Raw genomic sequence first — 27,858 nt, forward strand, 5'->3', positions numbered from 1 at the left:
GAATCAATCAGTAGACCTTAGATTGTAAAAAATATATTAAACATATGAAAACACAATGTCAACACATGAAATTGTTTTTCAAAGATATTCATTCATAAAAGTGTTTCAATGAATTAATAGACCAAGATTGTAAAAGAGATATTAAACATATCAAAACACAATTTTAACACATGAAATTGGTTTTCAAAGATATTCATTCATAAGTGTTCTCAATCAATTAATAGCGAAAAGAACAAGTTGCAAACATTTAGTTAAGTAATAATACGCTTGTTTTCAATAGTTAAGATGCTTTTAAACTATTATTATACAGAACATTCACTTTCTTATAGTTTCCTAGGCTATAAAACCTTAGATTGTAAATGAAAGAAGTATTAAACGTATCAATTTAACAAATGAAATTGTTTTTCAAAGATATCATAAGTGCTTCAATCAATTAACAGACCTTAGATTGTAAAAGAAGTATTAAACATATCAAAATACAATTTGAACACATGAAATGGTTTTTCAAAGGTATCATCATAAGTGTTTGAATCAATCAATAGACCTTAGATTGTAAAAAATATGTTAAACATATGAAAACACAATTTCAACACATGAAATTGTTTTTCAAAGATATTCATTCATAAAAGTGTTTCAATCAATTAATAGACTAAGATTGTAAAAGAGATAATAAACATATCAAAACACAATTTTAACACATGAAATTGGTTTTCAAAGATATTCATTCATAAGTGTTCTCAATCAATTAATAGCGAAAAGAACAAGTTGCAAACATTTAGTTAAGTAATAATACGCTTGTTTTCAATAGTTAAGATGCTTTTAAACTATTATTATACAGAACATTCACTTTCTTATAGTTTCCTAGGCTATAAAACCTTAGATTGTAAATGAAAGAAGTATTAAACGTATCAATTTAACACATGAAATTGTTTTTCAAAGATATCATAAGTGCTTGAATCAATTAACTGACCTTAGATTGTAAAAGAAGTATTAAACATATCAAAATACAATTTGAACACATGAAATGGTTTTTCAAAGGTATCATCATAAGTGTTTGAATCAATCAATAGACCTTACATTGTAAAAAATATGTTAAACATATGAAAACACAATTTCAACACATGAAATTGTTTTTCAAAGATATTCATTCATAAAAGTGTTTCAATCAATTAATAGACTAAGATTGTAAAAGAGATATTAAACATATCAAAACACAATTTTAACACATGAAATTGGTTTTCAAAGATATTCATTCATAAGTGTTCTCAATCAATTAATAGCGAAAAGAACAAGTTGCAAACATTTAGTTAAGTAATAATACGCTTGTTTTCAATAGTTAAGATGCTTTTAAACTATTATTATACAGAACATTCACTTTCTTATAGTTTCCTAGGCTATAAAACCTTAGATTGTAAATGAAAGAAGTATTAAATGTATCATTTTAACACATGAAATTGTTTTTCAAAGATATCATAAGTGCTTCAATCAATTAACAGACCTTAGATTGTAAAAGAAGTATTAAACATGTCAAAATACAATTTGAGCACATGAAATGGTTTTTCAAAGGTATCATCATAAGTGTTTGAATCAATCAATAGACCTTAGATTGTAAAAAATATGTTAAACATATGAAAACACAATTTCAACACATGAAATTGTTTTTCAAAGATATTCATTCATAAAAGTGTTTCAATGAATTAATAGACTAAGATTGTAAAAGAGATATTAAACATATCAAAACACAATTTTAACACGTGAAATTGGTTTTCAAATATATTCATTCATAATAAGTGTTCTCAATCAATCAATCAATAGCGAAAAGAAAAAGTTGCAAACATTTAGTTAAGTAATGATACGCTTGTTTTCAATAGTTAAGATGCTTTTAAACTATTATTATACAGAACATTCAGTTTCTTATAGTTTCCTAGGCTATAAAACCTTAGATTGTAAATGAAAGAAGTATTAAACGTATCATTTTAACACATGAAATTGTTTTTCAAAGATATCATAAGTGCTTCAATCAATTAACAGACCTTAGATTGTAAAAGAAGTATTAAACATATCAAAATACAATTTGAACACATGCAATGGTTTTTCAAAAGGTATCATCATAAGTGTTTGAATCAATCAATAGACCTTAGATTGTAAAAAATATGTTAAACATATGAAAACACAATTTCAACACATGAAATTGTTTTTCAAAGATATTCATTCATAAAAGTGTTTCAATCAATTAATAGACTAAGATTGTAAAAGAGATATTAAACATATCAAAACACAATTTTAACACATGAAATTGGTTTTCAAAGATATTCATTCATAAGTGTTCTCAATCAATTAATAGCGAAAAGAACAAGTTGCAAACATTTAGTTAAGTAATAATACGCTTGTTTTCAATAGTTAAGATGCTTTTAAACTATTATTATACAGAACATTCACTTTCTTATAGTTTCCTAGGCTATAAAACCTTAGATTGTAAATGAAAGAAGTATTAAACGTATCAATTTAACAAATGAAATTGTTTTTCAAAGATATCATAAGTGCTTCAATCAATTAACAGACCTTAGATTGTAAAAGAAGTATTAAACATATCAAAATACAATTTGAACACATGCAATGGTTTTCCAAAGGTATCATAAGTGTTTGAATCAATCAATAGACCTTAGATTGTAAAAAATATGAAAACACAATTTCGACACATGAAATTGTTTTTCAAGGATATTCATTCATAAGTGTTTCAATCAATTAATAGACTAAGATTGTAAAAGTGATATTAAACATATCAAAACACAATTTTAACACATGAAATTGGTTTTCAAAGATATTCATTCATAAGTGTTCTCAATCAATTAATAGCGAAAAGAACAAGTTGCAAACATTTAGTTAAGTAATAATACGCTTGTTTTCAATAGTTAAGATGCTTTTAAACTATTATTATACAGAACATTCACTTTCTTATAGTTTCCTAGGCTATAAAACCTTAGATTGTAAATGAAAGAAGTATTAAACGTATCAATTTAACAAATGAAATTGTTTTTCAAAGATATCATAAGTGCTTCAATCAATTATCAGACCTTAGATTGTAAAAGAAGTATTAAACATATCAAAATACAATTTGAACACATGAAATGGTTTTTCAAAGGTATCATCATAAGTGTTTGAATCAATCAATAGACCTTAGATTGTAAAAAATATGTTAAACATATGAAAACACAATTTCAACACATGAAATTGTTTTTCAAAGATATTCATTCATAAAAGTGTTTCAATCAATTAATAGACTAAGATTGTAAAAGAGATAATAAACATATCAAAACACAATTTTAACACATGAAATTGGTTTTCAAAGATATTCATTCATAAGTGTTCTCAATCAATTAATAGGGAAAAGAACAAGTTGCAAACATTTAGTTAAGTAATAATACGCTTGTTTTCAATAGTTAAGATGCTTTTAAACTATTATTATACAGAACATTCACTTTCTTATAGTTTCCTAGGCTATAAAACCTTAGATTGTAAATGAAAGAAGTATTAAACGTATCAATTTAACACATGAAATTGTTTTTCAAAGATATCATAAGTGCTTCAATCAATTAACAGACCTTAGATTGTAAAAGAAGTATTAAACATATCAAAATACAATTTGAACACATGAAATGGTTTTTCAAAGGTATCATCATAAGTGTTTGAATCAATCAATAGACCTTAGATTGTAAAAAATATGTTAAACATATGAAAACACAATTTCAACACATGAAATTGTTTTTCAAAGATATTCATTCATAAAAGTGTTTCAATCAATTAATAGACTAAGATTGTAAAAGAGATATTAAACATATCAAAACACAATTTTAACACATGAAATTGGTTTTCAAAGATATTCATTCATAAGTGTTCTCAATCAATTAATAGCGAAAAGAACAAGTTGCAAACATTTAGTTAAGTAATAATACGCTTGTTTTCAATAGTTAAGATGCTTTTAAACTATTATTATACAGAACATTCACTTTCTTATAGTTTCCTAGGCTATAAAATCTTAGATTGTAAATGAAAGAAGTATTAAAAGTATCAATTTAACACATGAAATTGTTTTTCAAAGATATCATAAGTGCTTCAATCAATTAACAGACCTTAGATTGTAAAAGAAGTATTAAACATATCAAAATACAATTTGAACACATGAAATGGTTTTTCAAAGGTATCATCATAAGTGTTTGAATCAATCAATAGACCTTAGATTGTAAAAAATATGTTAAACATATGAAAACACAATTTCAACACATGAAATTGTTTTTCAAAGATATTCATTCATAAAAGTGTTTCAATCAATTAATAGACTAAGATTGTAAAAGAGATATTAAACATATCAAAACACAATTTTAACACATGAAATTGGTTTTCAAAGATATTCATTCATAAGTGTTCTCAATCAATTAATAGCGAAAAGAACAAGTTGCAAACATTTAGTTAAGTAATAATACGCTTGTTTTCAATAGTTAAGATGCTTTTAAACTATTATTATACATAACATTCACTTTCTTATAGTTTCCTAGGCTATAAAACCTTAGATTGTAAATGAAAGAAGTATTAAACGTATCAATTTAACACATGAAATTGTTTTTCAAAGATATCATAAGTGCTTCAATCAATTAACAGACCTTAGATTGTAAAAGAAGTATTAAACATATCAAAATACAATTTGAACACATGAGATGGTTTTTCAAAGGTATCATCATAAGTGTTTGAATCAATCAATAGACCTTAGATTGTAAAAAATATGTTAAACATATGAAAACACAATTTTAACACATGAAATTGTTTTTCAAAGATATTCATTCATAAAAGTGTTTCAATCAATTAATAGACTAAGATTGTAATAGATATATTAAACATATCAAAACACAATTTTAACACATGAAATTGGTTTTCAAAGATATTCATTCATAAGTGTTCTCAATCAATTAATAGCGAAAAGAACAAGTTGCAAACATTTAGTTAAGTAATAATACGCTTGTTTTCAATAGTTAAAATGCTTTTAAACTATTATTATACAGAACATTCACTTTCTTATAGTTTCCTAGGCTATAAAACCTTAGATTGTAAATGAAAGAAGTATTAAACGTATCAATTTAACAAATGAAATTGTTTTTCAAAGATATCATAAGTGCTTTAATCAATTAACAGACCTTAGATTGTAAAAGAAGTATTAAACATATCAAAATACAATTTGAACACATGAAATGGTTTTTCAAAGGTATCATCATAAGTGTTTGAATCAATCAATAGACCTTAGATTGTAAAAAATATGTTAAACATATGAAAACACAATTTCAACACATGAAATTGTTTTTCAAAGATATTCATTCATAAAAGTGTTTCAATCAATTAATAGACTAAGATTCTAAAAGAGATAATAAACATATCAAAACACAATTTTAACACATGAAATTGGTTTTCAAAGATATTCATTCATAAGTGTTCTCAATCAATTAATAGCGAAAAGAACAAGTTGCAAACATTTAGTTAAGTAATAATACGCTTGTTTTCAATAGTTAAGATGCTTTTAAACTATTATTATACAGAACATTCACTTTCTTATAGTTTCCTAGGCTATAAAACCTTAGATTGTAAATGAAAGAAGTATTAAACGTATCAATTTAACACATGAAATTGTTTTTCAAAGATATCATAAGTGCTTCAATCAATTAACAGACCTTAGATTGTAAAAGAAGTATTAAACATATCAAAATACAATTTGAACACATGAAATGGTTTTTCAAAGGTATCATCATAAGTGTTTGAATCAATCAATAGACCTTAGATTGTAAAAAATATGTTAAACATATGAAAACACAATTTTAACACATGAAATTGTTTTTCAAAGATATTCATTCATAAAAGTGTTAAAAATCAATTAATAGACTAAGATTGTAAAAGAGATATTAAACATATCAAAACACAATTTTAACACATGAAATTGGTTTTCAAAGATATTCATTCATAAGTGTTCTCAATCAATTAATAGCGAAAAGAACAAGTTGCAAACATTTAGTTAAGTAATAATACGCTTGTTTTCAATAGTTAAGATGCTTTTAAACTATTATTATACAGAACATTCACTTTCTTATAGTTTCCTAGGCTATAAAACCTTAGATTGTAAATGAAAGAAGTATTAAACGTATCAATTTAACAAATGAAATTGTTTTTCAAAGATATCATAAGTGCTTCCATCAATTAACAGACCTTAGATTGTAAAAGAAGTATTAAACATATCAAAATACAATTTGAACACATGAAATGGTTTTTCAAAGGTATCATCATAAGTGTTTGAATCAATCAATAGACCTTAGATTGTAAAAAATATGTTAAACATATGAAAACACAATTTCAACACATGAAATTGTTTTTCAAAGATATTCATTCATAAAAGTGTTTCAATCAATTAATAGACTAAGATTGTAAAAGAGATAATAAACATATCAAAACACAATTTTAACACATGAAATTGGTTTTCAAAGATATTCATTCATAAGTGTTCTCAATCAATTAATAGCGAAAAGAACAAGTTGCAAACATTTAGTTAAGTAATAATACGCTTGTTTTCAATAGTTAAGATGCTTTTAAACTATTATTATACAGAACATTCACTTTCTTATAGTTTCCTAGGCTATAAAACCTTAGATTGTAAATGAAAGAAGTATTAAACGTATCAATTTAACACATGAAATTGTTTTTCAAAGATATCATAAGTGCTTCAATCAATTAACAGACCTTAGATTGTAAAAGAAGTATTAAACATATCAAAATACAATTTGAACACATGAAATGGTTTTTCAAAGGTATCATCATAAGTGTTTGAATCAATCAATAGACCTTAGATTGTAAAAAATATGTTAAACATATGAAAACACAATTTCAACACATGAAATTGTTTTTCAAAGATATTCATTCATAAAAGTGTTTCAATCAATTAATAGACTAAGATTGTAAAAGAGATATTAAACATATCAAAACACAATTTTAACACATGAAATTGGTTTTCAAAGATATTCATTCATAAGTGTTCTCAATCAATTAATAGCGAAAAGAACAAGTTGCAAACATTTAGTTAAGTAATAATACGCTTGTTTTCAATAGTTAAGATGCTTTTAAACTATTATTATACAGAACATTCACTTTCTTATAGTTTCCTAGGCTATAAAACCTTAGATTGTAAATGAAAGAAGTATTAAACGTATCAATTTAACACATGAAATTGTTTTTCAAAAATATCATAAGTGCTTCAATCAATTAACAGACCTTAGATTGTAAAAGAAGTATTAAACATATCAAAATACAATTTGAACACATGAGATGGTTTTTCAAAGGTATCATCATAAGTGTTTGAATCAATCAGTAGACCTTAGATTGTAAAAAATATGTTAAACATATGAAAACACAATTTTAACACATGAAATTGTTTTTCAAAGATATTCATTCATAAAAGTGTTTCAATCAATTAATAGACTAAGATTGTAAAAGAGATATTAAACATATCAAAACACAATTTTAACACATGAAATTGGTTTTCAAAGATATTCATTCATAAGTGTTCTCAATCAATTAATAGCGAAAAGAACAAGTTGCAAACATTTAGTTAAGTAATAATACGCTTGTTTTCAATAGTTAAGATGCTTTTAAACTATTATTATACAGAACATTCACTTTCTTATAGTTTCCTAGGCTATAAAACCTTAGATTGTAAATGAAAGAAGTATTAAACGTATCAATTTAACACATGAAATTGTTTTTCAAAGATATCATAAGTGCTTCAATCAATTAACAGACCTTAGATTGTAGAAGAAGTATTAAACATATCAAAATACAATTTGAACACATGAAATGGTTTTTCAAAGGTATCATCATAAGTGTTTGAATCAATCAATAGACCTTAGATTGTAAAAAATATGTTAAACATATGAAAACACAATTTCAACACATGAAATTGTTTTTCAAAGATATTCATTCATAAAAGTGTTTCAATCAATTAATAGACTAAGATTGTAAAAGAGATATTAAACATATCAAAACACAATTTTAACACATGAAATTGGTTTTCAAAGATATTCATTCATAAGTGTTCTCAATCAATTAATAGCGAAAAGAACAAGTTGCAAACATTTAGTTAAGTAATAATACGCTTGTTTTCAATAGTTAAGATGCTTTTAAACTATTATTATACAGAACATTCACTTTCTTATAGTTTCCTAGGCTATAAAACCTTAGATTGTAAATGAAAGAAGTATTAAACGTATCAATTTAACACATGAAATTGTTTTTCAAAGATATCATAAGTGCTTCAATCAATTAACAGACCTTAGATTGTAAAAGAAGTATTAAACATATCAAAATACAATTTGAACACATGAAATGGTTTTTCAAAGGTATCATCATAGGTGTTTGAATCAATCAATAGACCTTACATTGTAAAAAATATGTTAAACATATGAAAACACAATTTTAACACATGAAATTGTTTTTCAAAGATATTCATTCATAAAAGTGTTTCAATCAATTAATAGACTAAGATTGTAAAAGAGAAATTAAACATATCAAAACACAATTTTAACACATGAAATTGGTTTTCAAAGATATTCATTCAAAAGTGTTCTCAATCAATTAATAGCGAAAAGAACAAGTTGCAAACATTTAGTTAAGTAATAATACGCTTGTTTTCAATAGTTAAGATGCTTTTAAACTATTATTATACAGAACATTCACTTTCTTATAGTTTCCTAGGCTATAAAACCTTAGATTGTAAATGAAAGAAGTATTAAATGTATCATTTTAACACATGAAATTGTTTTTCAAAGATATCATAAGTGCTTCAATCAATTAACAGACCTTAGATTGTAAAAGAAGTATTAAACATATCAAAATACAATTTGAACACATGCAATGGTTTTTCAAAAGGTATCATCATAAGTGTTTGAATCAATCAATAGACCTTAGATTGTAAAAAATATGTTAAACATATGAAAACACAATTTCAACACATGAAATTGTTTTTCAAAGATATTCATTCATAAAAGTGTTTCAATCAATTAATAGACTAAGATTGTAAAAGAGATATTAAACATATCAAAACACAATTTTAACACGTGAAATTGGTTTTCAAAGATATTCATTCATAATAAGTGTTCTCAATCAATCAATCAATAGCGAAAAGAAAAAGTTGCAAACATTTAGTTAAGTAATAATACGCTTGTTTTCAATAGTTAAGATGCTTTTAAACTATTATTTTACAGAACATTCAGTTTCTTATAGTTTCCTAGGCTATAAAACCTTAGATTGTAAATGAAAGAAGTATTAAACGTATCATTTTAACACATGAAATTGTTTTTCAAAGATATCATAAGTGCTTCAATCAATTAACAGACCTTAGATTGTAAAAGAAGTATTAAACATATCAAAATACAATTTGAACACATGCAATGGTTTTTCAAAAGGTATCATCATAAGTGTTTGAATCAATCAATAGACCTTAGATTGTAAAAAATATGTTAAACATATGAAAACACAATTTCAACACATGAAATTGTTTTTCAAAGATATTCATTCATAAAAGTGTTTCAATCAATTAATAGACTAAGATTGTAAAAGAGATATTAAACATATCAAAACACAATTTTAACACATGAAATTGGTTTTCAAAGATATTCATTCATAAGTGTTCTCAATCAATTAATAGCGAAAAGAACAAGTTGCAAACATTTAGTTAAGTAATAATACGCTTGTTTTCAATAGTTAAGATGGTTTTAAACTATTATTATACAGAACATTCACTTTCTTATAGTTTCCTAGGCTATAAAACCTTAGATTGTAAATGAAAGAAGTTTTAAACGTATCATTTTAACACATGAAAGATGTATTTGACTCATATGCTTGAATCTTTTCCTACAAATAATGAAAAAAGTTATAAATGAAGCTCACATCCAATTTGGTTGAGTTTTCATCTTTACAAAAATGATACTTACCCCAATCTCTCTTGCCCCATCATTCACAAATTCTCCGTTAGCATGTTTATGTGTTGCTACCCATACTTCTCCCCTACTAACTTTGCTGAAAAAAAAAGAAAAAGAAAAAAAGAGGTTACATATATGGTGGGACTACCCAAGTTAGCTAGCTGGCTCAGCACAATAGATCTTAGCCTTTTATGCACATCCAAAGTAAATAAATCTCAACTTTGTATCAATTTAATGACTTATAACCATGACATATCATGTACATAACCAACACATCTGACAGTACCTATGGAAAATGTGGTCATAAATCTATAACCATTTGAAATTGATGAAATTTCTTGACCGGTTAGGATTTGGACTCAAAGTTAATCAAAATCAAGGTGCACGGTATGAAGAATCTTAACCATATAGAACTCATCCAACTTCATCTTAATCTCTTTTGAAGAATCAACATCTAAAACCATTTTCAATTCCTTACTAGTTGATTGGACTTCAATAATAAAACAAGTCATGTCATGATTTGTTTGTTTAAGAGATGTCAATTTATGAGCAGAGTCATAAAGCTCTTAGCCTTCTTCTGAAACGAGTGACACAAGCTCTAAGAGTGCCTAATATATTGTGTTCCACATAATGGCACAACAAGGCACAAAGCTAAGAATCAATCTTTTTCCATCGTTCAACTCTTTCTAATGGTATTTTACTACCTTCTTACAAGTGCTCATGAAAACCATGACCAAGAAACCACAATTCAATTGATGGAGACCGAGGCAAATCACTTTTTACATTAAATAAAGTTATTGTAGGTGACAAAGAAAATGAGTGGACAAATCCAAATGCCATTACATATCAGAAACAAATAGCACATGTGTAAAAAATGCTATTTCAAGATGTTCAAATGAAGGCTTGAACTACACATGACTAGGTTAGCCATGCAAATATGCTATGAGTGATGGAGCATGTGGAGGAATTTGTCTTAATCATTTTCATACACTACTCAAAAGAAAGATCCAACAACCTTGTCAAAACTAGCCAACACAAAAACAAGGAAAACACCTAAACATAACACTACCAAGCTTTCAAATCCAACAAAAAAAACTAAAAAAGGCTATAAATCAACATCAAACACATCAACGGATCAAGACACCAATTAAAAAAAACAAGTTAAAGCAAAATAAGAAGTAATCCAACAAAATTTTCATTTTTTCCACAAAATTTAAACTCATTAATACCAGTTTAAACTCATTAATGAACAAGATAAAACCAGTATATGACTGCAGGATCGATTTTGATCACGTTCTAATCCCACATGAATTCTTTATTTGTTGAATGAGTGTGTTTGGTGCATTATTATTATGGTTTTGGTTTTGCCTTCCTAATTTTTTGGCACACTTCCTTGATCAGACACCTACAATATAAACATATATCACAATTAGAAATGTAAATCTGAAAAATAAAACAAGTTATTTAAATTTTTTAAACATTACCGATGAACGATTGAACATAGTCAACTCAGGAGGCAATTGACCTTGATAACTTTGAAAGAAAAAATTCATCATTATCTCAAATCTTTTTTCATGTTCTTCATATCTTTTTTCACGTTCTTCATATCTTTTATTTTTTTCATCCAATTGTGACTTTAATGCAATAACCTATATTAAAACACAATTTATCATGAAAAAGAGTGAGAAAACCATACACATTAAAAAATTGCTACATAAGAAAATACATGTTCAAAAACCTGATTCTCCAATTCTCTATAAGTAGTTGAAGATATCCCAGTGCGAGAATTTCCAGTATATCCAAACACATGAGAAGGGCAAGGTCCCAATCCCATCCCTCGAACACGACCACAATGTTCTTCACTTCCAAAGGCATGAGCTAGTGAATCATCAATTGATATATCATGTGAGAGGGAAGATGTATTTGACTCATATGCTTGAATCTTTTCCTACAAATAATGAAAAAAGTTATAAATGAAGCTCACATCCAATTTGGTTGAGTTTTCATCTTTACAAAAATGATACTTACCCCAATCTCTCTTGCCCCATCATTCATAAATTCTCCGTTAGCATGTTTATGTGTTGCTACCCATACTTCTCCCCTACTAACTTTGCGACCAAGCTCTTTCTCCTATAAAATGTAATAAAAGTATATGAATCATGATATATGATATAATAAAAATTATAGGAGAATCAAGTTACCATCTCATCTTTCTTCCGTGCAATGCTCTTGGATCCACCAGTATGAGGAACTGTTTGCTTCTTTCTATTATCCTTGTTCTTTTTGGCAATTTCCTAAGCATACATGTAGTAAAAGAACTAAATATAAATAAATCAACACTTTAAATAATAAAGTAGTTTTTATTACCTTTGTCCTTGAATTTAAACGGTAGTCAACAAAAGAAGCCCAATGGTCTTTATTCATTACTTCTGGACACATTGCAATAATTTCATCTCTATTGTGTGTTCCATCATTTCTTTGTTGCCATAGTTGTTGCCTATACTCAGTCCACTTTGTGTTAAGTGATTTGAAGATATATCTTACATGAGCATCAGATTCAACTTCAAACTTAGCCTTCAAAATTATTACACAAGTAAATTTAAGATAATTTCAATATAATATCAATTAAAACACAGAAAAATCCAAAAATAATTACTTCGTTGAAAAAAGTAATTTGGTTGAGTTTTCATCTTTACAAAAATGATACTTACCCCAATCTCTCTTGCCCCATCATTCACAAATTCTCCGTTAGCATGTTTATGTGTTGCTACCCATACTTCTCCCCTACTAACTTTGCGACCAAGCTCTTTCTCCTATAAAATGTAATAAAAGTATATGAATCATGATATATGATATAATAAAAATTATAGGAGAATCAAGTTACCATCTCATCTTTCTTCCGTGCAATGCTCTTGGATCCACCAGTATGAGGAACTGTTTGCTTCTTTCTATTATCCTTGTTCTTTTTGGCAATTTCCTAAGCATACATGTAGTAAAAGAACTAAATATAAATAAATCAACACTTTAAATAATAAAGTAGTTTTTATTACCTTTGTCCTTGAATTTAAACGGTATTCAACAAAAGAAGCCCAATGGTCTTTATTCATTACTTCTGGACACATTGCAATAATTTCATCTCTATTGTGTGTTCCATCATTTCTTTGTTGCCATAGTTGTTGCCTATACTTAGTCCACTTTGTGTTAAGTGATTTGAAGATATATCTTACATGAGCATCAGATTCAACTTCAAACTTAGCCTTCAAAATTATTACACAAGTAAATTTAAGATAATTTCAATATAATATCAATTAAAACACAGAAAAATCCAAAAATAATTACTTGAATGGTTTTCTTAAGTATATCTTCTTTGTAATCTTTGGGAATCTTCCTCCAACTTTGATAGCTAATAGGAAATGCATTAACATTTCTTGCAACATGACCTAAAAACCTATTCAACAATGTTCCACTGTCATCAACTGGTTGGTTCTCGTTATTCCAGTTAACAAGAATCCTCTCACCAACAGATAAAAACCAAACATCATTTGCTGTTAATTGTTTCCTAACCTTTTTTCCTTCACTATCTGTCAAAATTATTGTTAGTTTAAGAGGACGAACATAAAAAACAAATACAATGTGAGTTTGCAATGTATTGATTCAAGCTTACCAATGACATCAACAAGCCATGATCTTTTACGTGATACATGCTTTGATTGTTCAGTTAGCATCTAAATACCCACATTTTCTTCCCTTTCTTCATCAGATTGTAACCTTGGTGTAAGTTCAGATGTAGATTCATGGACAGATTCATTTGTATTATCAAATTGAAATTCAGGTGCAGAATTGTTCTTAGTAATAGAAATCAACCTATGAGGTGCATGTGGGGGTGGAGGCTTCTTATTATTATTCTCTATAGGATGAGAATTCACATGAGGTGCTGCATAATAATTAAATGAATACATGTGAAAAATAATATATTTTTAAAGAGAATGCCAAATTAAAATATAAGTACAAACATCTCACTAAATGGAAGTTGTGTATGAACTTACTTGAGTTATTAAGGGCTGCAAGTTGGTCAAAAGTGTTATTGAGAGTATCATGTTCTGTTGCTCTAGTCTTCTTGATGGACATTTTCTTCATCTTCAGGTATTATTGAAATAATAACATTAATACAAGTCAAAATAGAAATTCAACAAATCATAATATAATGCATGCATAAACAATAATGTATAAGTAATAAGGATGATAATTTAAACAAAAATAATATACAAGTGTTCAATTAAAAATAGGACCTTGTTAACGATGTACTCCCTTCTCCATTCACAAATAAAGTTTCAAAATTGTTTTGTACAAATGCTTCACACTCATGAAAAGTGACATCATTATCTTCTCCCATGTCATATAAGTCTCGTGGCTTTAGATGCACAGGAATGCTCCAATCTTTAGCTAATTCATCCACTACATAATAAACCATTTGTGCTTCTTTAGCTTGGATGTATGGTTCATCATCATCATTATCACCAATGTGTATCAAACGTGTAAAGTTTACTAGTGTAAATCCAAGATCATCTGTCATAATCCCTCTAGAAGTAGTTGTATTAGCCCACATACATTTGAACAAAGTAACAGAAAATCGACCATTATAGTTTATCTCAATTATGTCTACCAATTTTCCATAATAAGGCACACCCCCAAATTGCATTTGATTGTCGATGCTACTTGCATAACTCCTTGTCCCAAAAGTACCAAATATCCCACTGTTTTGTGTTTTAAGTCCTTCATCTCTCTCCAATGTACGAAACTTGAAGCCATTTACATTGTAAGCATTGTAACGTTTTGCACAATCAATTGGCCCCATAGCTAAGAACTTTAAATCATCTGAGTGAGGTCCATTCAACTCATTTCTTATCTAAAAAAGAGGAAAATATGATCAAAACAATTCTATATATTCAATATAATCAAAAGTCAACAATATAAATTATACATACACGACGAGAAAACCATTCTGCAAATTCTCTATGAACTCTCTTATCTATCACAGAGGATGACCGTGTACGACTTCTTAATTGTCTTCGTATAATGTCTCTAAATTCTCTAAATTAAATAAATAATAATTACATGGTTAGTGTTCAATTGCAGATGAATCATAATAAGTTATAAAGTCAAAGTACTTACTGAAGGAAAGGGTAAACTTGGGCACAATTAGTCAATATATGACCATGTGCTTGTAACTTTTCCTTTGCTGATAAAGAGAAGTAAGTAAAAGACCCAATTGGTTTTCCAACAGGTGGAAACAAAGTGCTTGCACTAGATGATATAGTGTCTGGTTCATCATCAACACGCCTTATTCGATTAAATACAGTCTCAATTTCATTTAAATATCTTGAACAAAAGGTTAAAGACTCTTCAGCCATGTAGCCTTCAGCTATTGAGCCTTCTGGTTGTGCCTTGTTACGCACATAAGATTTCAACTTTCCTAAATATCTCTCAATGGGATACATCCATCTATACTGGACAGGTCCTCCAAGCTTGGCATCTTCCACCAAATGCACAATCAAATGAACCATGACTGTAAAAAATGCAGGAGGAAATAATATCTCCATGTGACATAATGTGAGAACAACTCTATTTTGCAATTGGTTAAGTTCATCCACTTTTAAAATTTTACTGCATAAGTTTCTAAAAAATGAACACAAATCAATCAAAACATAGCACACTTCCTTAGGGAGTGTCTTTCTCATTGCTAAAGGTAGAAGTTGCTCCATCAAAACATGTGAATCATGACTTTTCAATCCTCCAAGCTTACATTGTTTGACATCAACACATCTACTAATGTTACTTGAGTAGCCATCTGGAACAGTGATGTTCTTTAGTGTTGTCAGAAATGTATGCTTATTTTCTTTTGTCAATGTATATATAGCAGGAAGATATTTATTATTTTCATCAGGCCAAAGATCAGGTCTAACACCCCAATCTTTTAAGTCCTTTCGTGCCTTTAGGTTATCTTTTGATTTTTTTCTTTGGTTCAATAATGTATACACCACATTATCACATACATTTTTTTCAATGTGCATAACATCTAGATTATGGTGCAATAAATTGTTTACCCAATAAGGAAGTTCAAAAAATATACTTTTTTTTTCGCCATTGTAGAGGGCCATCAATAGCTTGGTGATCTCTGCGTTGTCGTTTCCCCAGTTCCTCAACTTCTGGTTCTTTCCCAAATATGATATTGACATTCCCAACTTGTCTTAAGACATCTGTTCCTGATATTGTCAAAGGAGGATTTCTATTTTCCACACTTCCATCAAAATGAATGCGGGCTAATCTGAATTTGTGTCTTGCATTTAACCAACGTCGATGATTCATGAAACAAAATTTACCCTGAATCTTCTTAGGTGTAGTGTCAAAATTACACCTAGGGCAAGCCAACCCAGTATGTGTATTCCACCCAGATAAGGTTCCAAGACCAGGAAAATCACGAATGGTCCACAATATAGCTGCATGCATATTAAACACTTCATTGCTATATGAATCAAAAGTTTTAAGTCCATTGTTCCATAGCTCTTTTAATTCTTCAATTAATGGCCTTAAATATACATCAATATCATTTCCTGGTGCTCTTTTACCGGGAATGATCATGGAAAGAATGAATGAACTTTGCTTCATACACATCCAAGGAGGAAGATTGTAGGGTATGAGTACAATAGGCCAAGTACTATGACTTGTAATCAAATCACCGAATGGATTGAATCCATCAGCTGCCAAACCAAGTCTAACATTTCGAGCATCTGAAGCAAATTGAGGATTCATTAGATCAAAGTTCTTCCATGCTTCAGAATCCCTCGGATGCCTTAGTATGCCTTCATTTGTACTTCTTGATGCATGCCATTGCATATGCTCGACTATTTTAGAAGACATAAACATTCGTTGTAAGCGTGGCTTCAATGGAAAATATCTTAAAACTTTAGCAGGAACTTTCTTTTGCTTTTTCAGAGTACCATCAATAGTCTTGTTCATCTTTCTTCTTTTCCATCTAGATTCATTACATTTCTTACAAACTTCTTTGTCTTTGTCTTCTCCATAGTACAACATGCAATCATTTGGGCAAGCATCAATTTTGGTGTAATGAAGGCCAAGCTTATTAATGATTTTCTTAGCTTCATAGAAGGAACATGGAATTTTAGCATAATCAAAGGCATCTGCTAACAACTCCAATATCATTGACATTGCCTTGTCATTCATTCTACATAGACATTTGATGTGGTACAATTTGAGCAAGAAAGAAAGTTTAGAATACTTGCCACATCCTTCATACAAACTTTGTTGCCCATCATGCATAAACTTCAGATACTCAGCAATTTCATCAGGCATCATTTCGCTTGATCTAGGACACATATCCTCATCATCCTCCAGGTTATCATTACAGAAAAAATTTCCGAATGCGTCATTAACCATGACACGCATGGGATCATTACCAGAAACTTTATGCTCATTTGATTGGAAAACTGGAGGTGTTTCAGTCGTATTTTGTACAAAACTTGTCTCGCCATGTAGAAGCCAGAATGTATAACCTTTTGGAAAAGGATGAAGAATCAAGTGCTCATGTGTTGCTTCTCGAGTTTGCCATTTTTTAAGATTGCATTTCGGACATGGGCAAATTATCTTACCCTCAACGCTCTTATTAGCAAATGCAAAGTCCAAAAATTTATTCAATCCATCCATGTACTGACATGTATTTCGAGGCATGTTAATCCAAGACTTATCCATATCTAAATGGAATTGTTTGATAAAAATAAAGAAAACCTAACATGAAAGTTAAAAAAAAACATGTGTCAACAAGAGTATTAGAATGCGTAAAAGAATAGAAGTGAAATAAGTGTATAAAGTGAAATGCAGCAAGAGTGAATAAGATAGAGTAATTAATCACTATACTTTTCAGATACATTAAGAAAATAACAAAATAAGTGGAAAATGTGGTCATAAATCTATAATAGAGTCCGACCACAACTATTGAATTCATTATTCCGATGTCTTCCGCATTATTCCGATTTCTTGTAGGAGTTGGGAGGGAATTGAAAGCAGCTTTCACACTTGGGTCTTTTATACTAACCATCCTTTTTGCTATGAGTGGTTTTATCCTATCAAAAGGTACCATGGGTACAAAATAGACCAATCACATACTTTCCACTATGTTCTGTTCTACACTAACAATTCACTTTTGTCTTCTTTATGATTCCAGACAACATAAAAAAATGGTGGTTATGGGGCTTCTGGATATCACCTATGATGTATGGACAGAATGCTATGGTAAATAACGAGTTCCTTGCGGAGAGATGGAGACATGTAAGTTTAAATAATATATACCTGTATGCCTTCTTTACTATGTAAGTTTAAATAATATATACCTGTATGCCCTCTTTACTATATAAATATTATGATATTTAAAACATATTTTTTTATGGTAGGTTCTACCTAACTCTTCGGAGCCTCTTGGAGTCGAAGTTTTGAAATCACGGGGATTCTTCATCCAATCATATTGGTTTTGGATAGGCGTTCTGGTTTTGATTGGATATACATTACTTTTCAACTTTGGCTACATCCTTGCTCTTACGTATTTGAGCAGTGAGGGTCTTCAGGTTAAATATTCAATACACGTGTATTGAATATTTTATGTGCCTTTAGAGCATGCTTGACTTGATGGTTTTGAAATTTAAAAATGTCTGAAGATGTTTAAGGTTGCTTAGACTGGGTGCATTTGGGGTCACGTATCTTCTAATTGTAGTATTATTCTATACTATTGCATTTTCTTTTTGTTTTTATCCCTGTTATTTTGGTTTGTTGTAATAGCTTTCCCTTACCAGAATTAAAACTAAGTAACATTTTAAAAATTAAATAATGGTAAAAGGGTTTAATAGAAAGAGATAAGGTTTAGAGAGAGAACAGTAAGAAATTTCAGGAAAAGGATACTCTCTTAAGAATGTAGGGCCACAAATATTCATAGACTACTTAGAAATGGCAATGGTAGAGCATGATTGAGCGACCTCAATGCTTAAGAAATATTTCAGAGGGATTTGAGCTAGTGGTGGATACCGCAGAGTCATCTCCAGCAATGACAATGTCATTAGCATAAACAAGATAAATGCATAGGCCAAATGGAGAATGGAGGGAGAGGATAAAATGATTAATCTCAAAGCACAGGGAAACTGTTTCTGCTCATACAAAGAGAAATGAAAGATGTAGACAAGGCATGTGTCACCAGACCTAGTAAAACCTCTTATTGCAACTAACTGTGCTAGAAGGCCTTTTTTATGTCTAGATAGTGAAGAGGCCAATCACGAATGATAGTTATATCACATTAAAATTAGGCCAGTGGAAGTGGTGCAAATATCCAAATCTAGTAAAAAAAACTCATAAGAAATGCATTTTAATGTCTCTAAAGAAGCTCAAATATTTAACAGCCAAGTAACCGCTTAAGCCAGCAACATGTTGATAGACATTCAGGGGAAGACTGATATGCAAACCAAATAACAGTTATCTCACTGCCATTCTATTTAATGCATATAAGGAGTGAAATAGTAAGCAATCTAAAAATCGTGATAAGGTTTCTGATCAAATTAGTAAAGATGAATTTACTGTAAGAATGAGAGGACAAGTAAGAATAGAGTATTAAACAAAGCAGGAACCTTGAGCTTCTGTTTACTGTCCTTGTCCCAGAAATTAAAAGCACCGTCAGATCCGGCAGTAGCAAAAGTGTGATGCACCTGAAAGCCAAGACATAAAATCAGATCTTACACAAAAGAATATTAAATCTACAGCTTGAAAATAAATTAAACTAATTTTGACAAGAATACTCCATAATGCCAGCAGTTCAATTTTTTTAAACATATCTTTCAGCAGATATACAACAAGGATTTTAAAACGCAAAGGAAGATAGGTCCCAATAATAAAAGCCATATCAGCGTCAGGATCACCAAACAACAAAAAACAAGATTCAAGGACCAGTTTGATTTGAACTAGTCCTTTCTCTAATAAGCCTTTGTCTTTATCTTGGAATCTATGCATCCATGGACCGCAAGCATAGATATGCCCAAGCAACCTACCGAAAGCAGAATTGAAAACAAATGTGAAAACATAATAACTGGAAAAAACTGGATCAGAAACAGTGAATGAAAACAAATGGTTGGGATCCTTTTTTCTTTTCTTTTTTGAGCTGGAGCAGATTTAACTATGAACCATAACCCTAGAAGCAGAAACACCCTGAACCATAACCCTGCACTCCCCTAGAAGAAGAAACAAATTACCGTGGTGAAGCAGCAGAAGCAGGTCCGTGGTGAAGCAGCAGAAGCAGATCCGTGGTGGAAGAGGAGAAACAGATCCGGTGGATGAGAAGCTATGGTAGAGGATGAGAAGTATTGTGGAAGTGGAAGAGGAGAATGAACATTTTAGTCAAAGTTGTAAAAAGTCTGAGTATTTTCATGAGGTTTGAAAATACATCTTTGGAAAAGTTAAAAAAAATATAATTTTTCTTTTTTTATTAAAAATATTTATATAAAATAAATAAAAATTAATTAATTTTAATTAAATAAATATTTAAAATCAAGAATATTTTTAAAAAAATTTATATGTTTAAAGTTACATTTTCAAAAACTTTAAGAATTTAGTTATCAAATATATTAAAATTATTTTTTAAAATTTTTAATTATATTTATTTATTGAAATTTGAGAAAATTTCAAATATTTTATTAATGTTTTACAATAAACATTTCAAACTTAACGAAAATTAAAAAAAAATCATTATTTTGATGAGATTTTAGAATAATTTAATGAAACTTAACAAAGGTTAAAAAAGCCTCAACTATTTTGCAGAGGTTTTAAAGTAAACCTTTGAAAATTAACTAAGGTTAAAAAACCTCCGTTATTTTACGGAGGTTTTGAAATAAACCTATGGAAACTAATGAAGGTTAAAAAAACCTCAGTTATTTTGCGGAGATTTTAAAATAAACCTTCGGAAATTAATGAAGGTTAAAAAAACCTCCGTCATTTTGCCAAGGTTTTATAATAAACCTTTGGAATTTAAATAAGGTTAAAAAACCTCCGTTATTTTGTTGAAGTTTTAGAAAAAAACTTCCATTAATTAAATCAATTCCTAAGGTTATGTTAACCTCCGCTGAATAACCTCCACTAAAACCTTTTTTTCTTGAAGTGTCAATCGACCTTAGATTGTTAAACATATGAAAACACAATTTCAACACATGAAATTGTTTTTCAAAGATATTCATTCATAAAAGTGTTTCAATCAATTAATAGACAAAGATTGTAAAAGAGATATTAAACATATCAAAACACAATTTTAACACATGAAATTGGTTTTCAAAGATATTCATTCATAAGTGTTCTCAATCAATTAATAGCGAAAAGAACAAGTTGCAAACATTTAGTTAAGTAATAATACGCTTGTTTTCAATAGTTAAGATGCTTTTAAACTATTATTATACAGAACATTCACTTTCTTATAGTTTCCTAGGCTATAAAACCTTAGATTGTAAATGAAAGAAGTATTAAACGTATCATTTTAACACATGAAATTGGTTTTCAAAGATATTCATTCATAAGTGTTCTCAATCAATTAATAGCGAAAAGAACAAGTTGCAAACATTTAGTTAAGTAATAATACGCTTGTTTTCAATAGTTAAGATGCTTTTAAACTATTATTATACAGAACATTCACTTTCTTATAGTTTCCTAGGCTATAAAACCTTAGATTGTAAACGAAAGAAGTATTAAACCTATCATTTTAACACATGAAATTGTTTTTCAAAGATATCATAAGTGCTTCAATCAATTAACAGACCTTAGATTGTAAAAGAAGTATTAAACATATCAAAATACAATTTGAACACATGAAATGGTTTTTCAAAGGTATCATCATAAGTGTTTGAATCAATCAATAGACCTTAGATTGCAAAAAATATGTTAAACATATGAAAACACAATTTCAACACATGAAATTGTTTTTCAAAGATATTCATTCATAAAAGTGTTTCAATCAATTAATAGACTAAGATTGTAAAAGAGATATTAAACATATCAAAACACAATTTTAACACATGAAATTGGTTTTCAAAGATATTCATTCATAAGTGTTCTCAATCAATTAATAGCGAAAAGAACAAGTTGCAAACATTTAGTTAAGTAATAATACGCTTGTTTTCAATAGTTAAGATGCTTTTAAACTATTATTATACAGAACATTCACTTTCTTATAGTTTCCTAGGCTATAAAACCTTAGATTGTAAATGAAAGAAGTATTAAACGTATCATTTTAACACATGAAATTGGTTTTCAAAGATATTCATTCATAAGTGTTCTCAATCAATTAATAGCGAAAAGAACAAGTTGCAAACATTTAGTTAAGTAATAATACGCTTGTTTTCAATAGTTAAGATGCTTTTAAACTATTAATATGCAGAACATTCACTTTCTTATAGTTTCCTAGGCTATAAAACCTTAGATTGTAAACGAAAGAAGTATTAAACCTATCATTTTAACACATGAAATTGTTTTTCAAAGATATCATAAGTGCTTCAATCAATTAACAGACCTTAGATTGTAAAAGAAGTATTAAACATATCAAAATACAATTTGAACACATGAAATGGTTTTTCAAAGGTATCATCATAAGTGTTTGAATCAATCAATAGACCTTAGATTGTAAAAAATATGTTAAACATATGAAAACACTATTTCAACACATGAAATTGTTTTTTAAAGATATTCATTCATAAAAGTGTTTCAATCAATTAATAGACTAAGATTGTAAAAGAGATATTAAACATATCAAAACACAATTTTAACACATGAAATTGGTTTTCAAAGATATTCATTCATAAGTGTTCTCAATCAATTAATAGCGAAAAGAACAAGTTGCAAACATTTAGTTAAGTAATAATACGCTTGTTTTCAATAGTTAAGATGCTTTTAAACTATTATTATACAGAACATTCACTTTCTTATAGTTTCCTAGGCTATAAAACCTTAGATTGTAAACGAAAGAAGTATTAAACCTATCATTTTAACACATGAAATTGTTTTTCAAAGATATCATAAGTGCTTCAATCAATTAACAGACCTTAGATTGTAAAAGAAGTATTAAACATATCAAAATACAATTTGAACACATGAAATGGTTTTTCAAAGGTATCATCATAAGTGTTTGAATCAATCAATAGACCTTAGATTGTAAAAAATATGTTAAACATATGAAAACACAATTTCAACACATGAAATTGTTTTTCAAAGATATTCATTCATAAAAGTGTTTCAATCAATTAATAGACTAAGATTGTAAAAGAGATATTAAACATATCAAAACACAATTTTAACACATGAAATTGGTTTTCAAAGATATTCATTCATAAGTGTTCTCAATCAATTAATAGCGAAAAGAACAAGTTGCAAACATTTAGTTAAGTAATAATACGCTTGTTTTCAATAGTTCAGATGCTTTTAAACTATTATTATACAGAACATTCACTTTCTTATAGTTTCCTAGGCTATAAAACCTTAGATTGTAAATGAAAGAAGTATTAAACGTATCATTTTAACACATGAAATTGGTTTTCAAAGATATTCATTCATAAGTGTTCTCAATCAATTAATAGCGAAAAGAACAAGTTGCAAACATTTAGTTAAGTAATAATACGCTTGTTTTCAATAGTTAAGATGCTTTTAAACTATTAATATGCAGAACATTCACTTTCTTATAGTTTCCTAGGCTATAAAACCTTAGATTGTAAACGAAAGAAGTATTAAACCTATCATTTTAACACATGAAATTGTTTTTCAAAGATATCATAAGTGCTTCAATCAATTAACAGACCTTAGATTGTAAAAGAAGTATTAAACATATCAAAATACAATTTGAACACATGAAATGGTTTTTCAAAGGTATCATCATAAGTGTTTGAATCAATCAATAGACCTTAGATTGTAAAAAATATGTTAAACATATGAAAACACAATTTCAACACATGAAATTGTTTTTCAAAGATATTCATTCATAAAAGTGTTTCAATCAATTAATAGACTAAGATTGTAAAAGAGATATTAAACATATCAAAACACAATTTTAACACATGAAATTGGTTTTCAAAGATATTCATTCATAAGTGTTCTCAATCAATTAATAGCGAAAAGAACAAGTTGCAAACATTTAGTTAAGTAATAATACGCTTGTTTTCAATAGTTAAGATGCTTTTAAACTATTATTATACAGAACATTCACTTTCTTATAGTTTCCTAGGCTATAAAACCTTAGATTGTAAATGAAAGAAGTATTAAACGTATCATTTTAACACATGAAATTGGTTTTCAAAGATATTCATTCATAAGTGTTCTCAATCAATTAATAGCGAAAAGAACAAGTTGCAAACATTTAGTTAAGTAATAATACGCTTGTTTTCAATAGTTAAGATGCTTTTAAACTATTAATATGCAGAACATTCACTTTCTTATAGTTTCCTAGGCTATAAAACCTTAGATTGTAAACGAAAGAAGTATTAAACCTATCATTTTAACACATGAAATTGTTTTTCAAAGATATCATAAGTGCTTCAATCAATTAACAGACCTTAGATTGTAAAAGAAGTATTAAACATATCAAAATACAATTTGAACACATGAAATGGTTTTTCAAAGGTATCATCATAAGTGTTTGAATCAATCAATAGACCTTAGATTGTAAAAAATATGTTAAACATATGAAAACACAATTTCAACACATGAAATTGTTTTTCAAAGATATTCATTCATAAAAGTGTTTCAATCAATTCATAGACTAAGATTGTAAAAGAGATATTAAACATATCAAAACACAATTTTAACACATGAAATTGGTTTTCAAAGATATTCATTCATAAGTGTTCTCAATCAATTAATAGCGAAAAGAACAAGTTGCAAACATTTAGTTAAGTAATTATACGCTTGTTTTCAATAGTTAAGATGCTTTTAAACTATTATTATACAGAACATTCACTTTCTTATAGTTTCCTAGGCTATAAAACCTTAGATTGTAAATGAAAGAAGTATTAAACGTATCATTTTAACACATGAAATTGTTTTTCAAAGATATCATAAGTGCTTCAATCAATTAACAGACCTTAGATTGTAAAAGAAGTATTAAACATATCAAAATAAAATTTGAACACATGAAATGGTTTTTCAAAGGTATCTTCATAAGTCTTTGAATCAATCAATAGACCTTAGATTGTAAAAAATATGTTAAACATATGAAAACACAATTTCAACACATGAAATTGTTTTTCAAAAGGTATTCATTCATAAAAGTGTTTCAATCAATTCATAGACTAAGATTGTAAAAGAGATATTAAACATATCAAAACAAAATTTAAACACATGAAATTGGTTTTCAAAGATATTCATTCATAAGTGTTCTCAATCAATTAATAGCGAAAAGAACAAGTTGCAAACATTTAGTTAAGTAATAATACGCTTGTTTTCAATAGTTAAGATGCTTTTAAACTATTATTATACAGAACATTCACTTTCTTATAGTTTCCTAGGCTATAAAACCTTAGATTGTAAATGAAAGAAGTATTAAACGTATCATTTTAACACATGAAATTGGTTTTCAAAGATATTCATTCATAAGTGTTCTCAATCAATTAATAGCGAAAAGAACAAGTTGCAAACATTTAGTTAAGTAATAATACGCTTGTTTTCAATAGTTAAGATGCTTTTAAACTATTATTATACAGAACATTCACTTTCTTATAGTTTCCTAGGCTATAAAACCTTAGATTGTAAATGAAAGAAGTATTAAACGTATCATTTTAACACATGAAATTGTTTTTCAAAGATATCATAAGTGCTTCAATCACTTAATAGACCTTAGATTGTAAAAGAAGTATTAAACATATCAAAATACAATTTGAACACATGAAATGGTTTTTCATAGGTATCATCATAAGTGTTTGAATCAATCAATAGACCTTAGATTGTAAAAAATATGTTAAACATATGAAAACACTATTTCAACACATGAAATTGTTTTTTAAAGATATTCATTCATAAAAGTGTTTCAATCAATTAATAGACTAAGATTGTAAAAGAGATATTAAACATATCAAAACACAATTTTAACACATGAAATTGGTTTTCAAAGATATTCATTCATAAGTGTTCTCAATCAATTAATAGCGAAAAGAACAAGTTGCAAACATTTAGTTAAGTAATAATACGCTTGTTTTCAATAGTTAAGATGCTTTTAAACTATTATTATACAGAACATTCACTTTCTTATAGTTTCCTAGGCTATAAAACCTTAGATTGTAAATGAAAGAAGTATTAAACGTATCATTTTAACACATGAAATTGGTTTTCAAAGATATTCATTCATAAGTGTTCTCAATCAATTAATAGCGAAAAGAACAAGTTGCAAACATTTAGTTAAGTAATAATACGCTTGTTTTCAATAGTTAAGATGCTTTTAAACTATTATTATACAGAACATTCACTTTCTTATAGTTTCCTAGGCTATAAAACCTTAGATTGTAAATGAAAGAAGTATTAAACGTATCATTTTAACACATGAAATTGTTTTTCAAAGATATCATAAGTGCTTCAATCACTTAATAGACCTTAGATTGTAAAAGAAGTATTAAACATATCAAAATACAATTTGAACACATGAAATGGTTTTTCATAGGTATCATCATAAGTGTTTGAATCAATCAATAGACCTTAGATTGTAAAAAATATGTTAAACATATGAAAACACTATTTCAACACATGAAATTGTTTTTTAAAGATATTCATTCATAAAAGTGTTTCAATCAATTAATAGACTAAGATTGTAAAAGAGATATTAAACATATCCAAACACAATTTTAACACATGAAATTGGTTTTCAAAGATATTCATTCATAAGTGTTCTCAATCAATTAATAGCGAAAAGAACAAGTTGCAAACATTTAGTTAAGTAATAATACGCTTGTTTTCAATAGTTAAGATGCTTTTAAACTATTATTATACAGAACATTCACTTTCTTATAGTTTCCTAGGCTATAAAACCTTAGATTGTAAATGAAAGAAGTATTAAACGTATCATTTTAACACATGAAATTGGTTTTCAAAGATATTCATTCATAAGTGTTCTCAATCAATTAATAGCGAAAAGAACAAGTTGCAAACATTTAGTTAAGTAATAATACGCTTGTTTTCAATAGTTAAGATGCTTTTAAACTATTATTATACAGAACATTCACTTTCTTATAGTTTCCTAGGCTATAAAACCTTAGATTGTAAATGAAAGAAGTATTAAACGTATCATTTTAACAAATGAAATTGTTTTTCAAAGATATCATAAGTGCTTCAATCACTTAATAGACCTTAGATTGTAAAAGAAGTATTAAACATATCAAAATACAATTTGAACACATGAAATGGTTTTTCATAGGTATCATCATAAGTGTTTGAATCAATCAATAGACCTTAGATTGTAAAAAATATGTTAAACATATGAAAACACTATTTCAACACATGAAATTGTTTTTTAAAGATATTCATTCATAAAAGTGTTTCAATCAATTAATAGACTAAGATTGTAAAAGAGATATTAAACATATCCAAACACAATTTTAACACATGAAATTGGTTTTCAAAGATATTCATTCATAAGTGTTCTCAATCAATTAATAGCGAAAAGAACAAGTTGCAAACATTTAGTTAAGTAATAATACGCTTGTTTTCAATAGTTAAGATGCTTTTAAACTATTATTATACAGAACATTCACTTTCTTATAGTTTCCTAGGCTATAAAACCTTAGATTGTAAA

The 27,858-nt window shown here is 27.9% G+C and overlaps 3 protein-coding genes and 1 long non-coding RNA gene across 4 annotated transcripts; 1 reads left to right on the forward strand and 3 right to left on the reverse strand.

The window, feature by feature from the left end:
• Positions 1-11,984: 11,984 nt before the first annotated feature.
• On the reverse strand, positions 11,985-12,571 carry LOC150029531 (uncharacterized). The gene is made up of 3 exons (XM_090301254.1): positions 12,372-12,571; positions 12,206-12,298; positions 11,985-12,134 (listed from the first exon to the last, which is right to left on the reverse strand). Exons 1-3 carry the CDS (start codon positions 12,441-12,443, stop codon positions 11,985-11,987), a joined length of 315 nt encoding a protein of 104 aa, XP_090157380.1. The 5' UTR covers positions 12,444-12,571.
• Positions 12,572-14,280: 1,709 nt separating this feature from the next.
• Positions 14,281-16,090, reverse strand: LOC137836413 (uncharacterized). Its single transcript, XM_090295701.1, has 3 exons — positions 15,177-16,090; positions 14,990-15,095; positions 14,281-14,910 (listed from the first exon to the last, which is right to left on the reverse strand). Exons 1-3 carry the CDS (start codon positions 16,073-16,075, stop codon positions 14,281-14,283), a joined length of 1,635 nt encoding a protein of 544 aa, XP_090151827.1. The 5' UTR covers positions 16,076-16,090.
• A 31-nt stretch (positions 16,091-16,121) lies between these two features.
• On the reverse strand, positions 16,122-17,771 carry LOC150029532 (uncharacterized). Its single transcript, XM_090295704.1, has one exon. The coding sequence runs from the start codon at positions 17,769-17,771 to the stop codon at positions 16,122-16,124; it is 1,650 nt and encodes a 549-aa protein (XP_090151830.1).
• Positions 17,772-18,112: 341 nt separating this feature from the next.
• On the forward strand, positions 18,113-18,628 carry LOC137836412 (uncharacterized). The gene is made up of 3 exons (XR_011085260.2): positions 18,113-18,152; positions 18,244-18,347; positions 18,470-18,628. It is a non-coding gene; the product is annotated as an uncharacterized LOC137836412 (long non-coding RNA).
• Positions 18,629-27,858: the final 9,230 nt, after the last annotated feature.

Source organism: Phaseolus vulgaris, chromosome 1 (genome assembly GCF_051622355.1).
Source record: "Phaseolus vulgaris cultivar YP4 chromosome 1, ASM5162235v1, whole genome shotgun sequence".
NCBI classification, from domain to species: domain Eukaryota; kingdom Viridiplantae; phylum Streptophyta; class Magnoliopsida; order Fabales; family Fabaceae; genus Phaseolus; species Phaseolus vulgaris.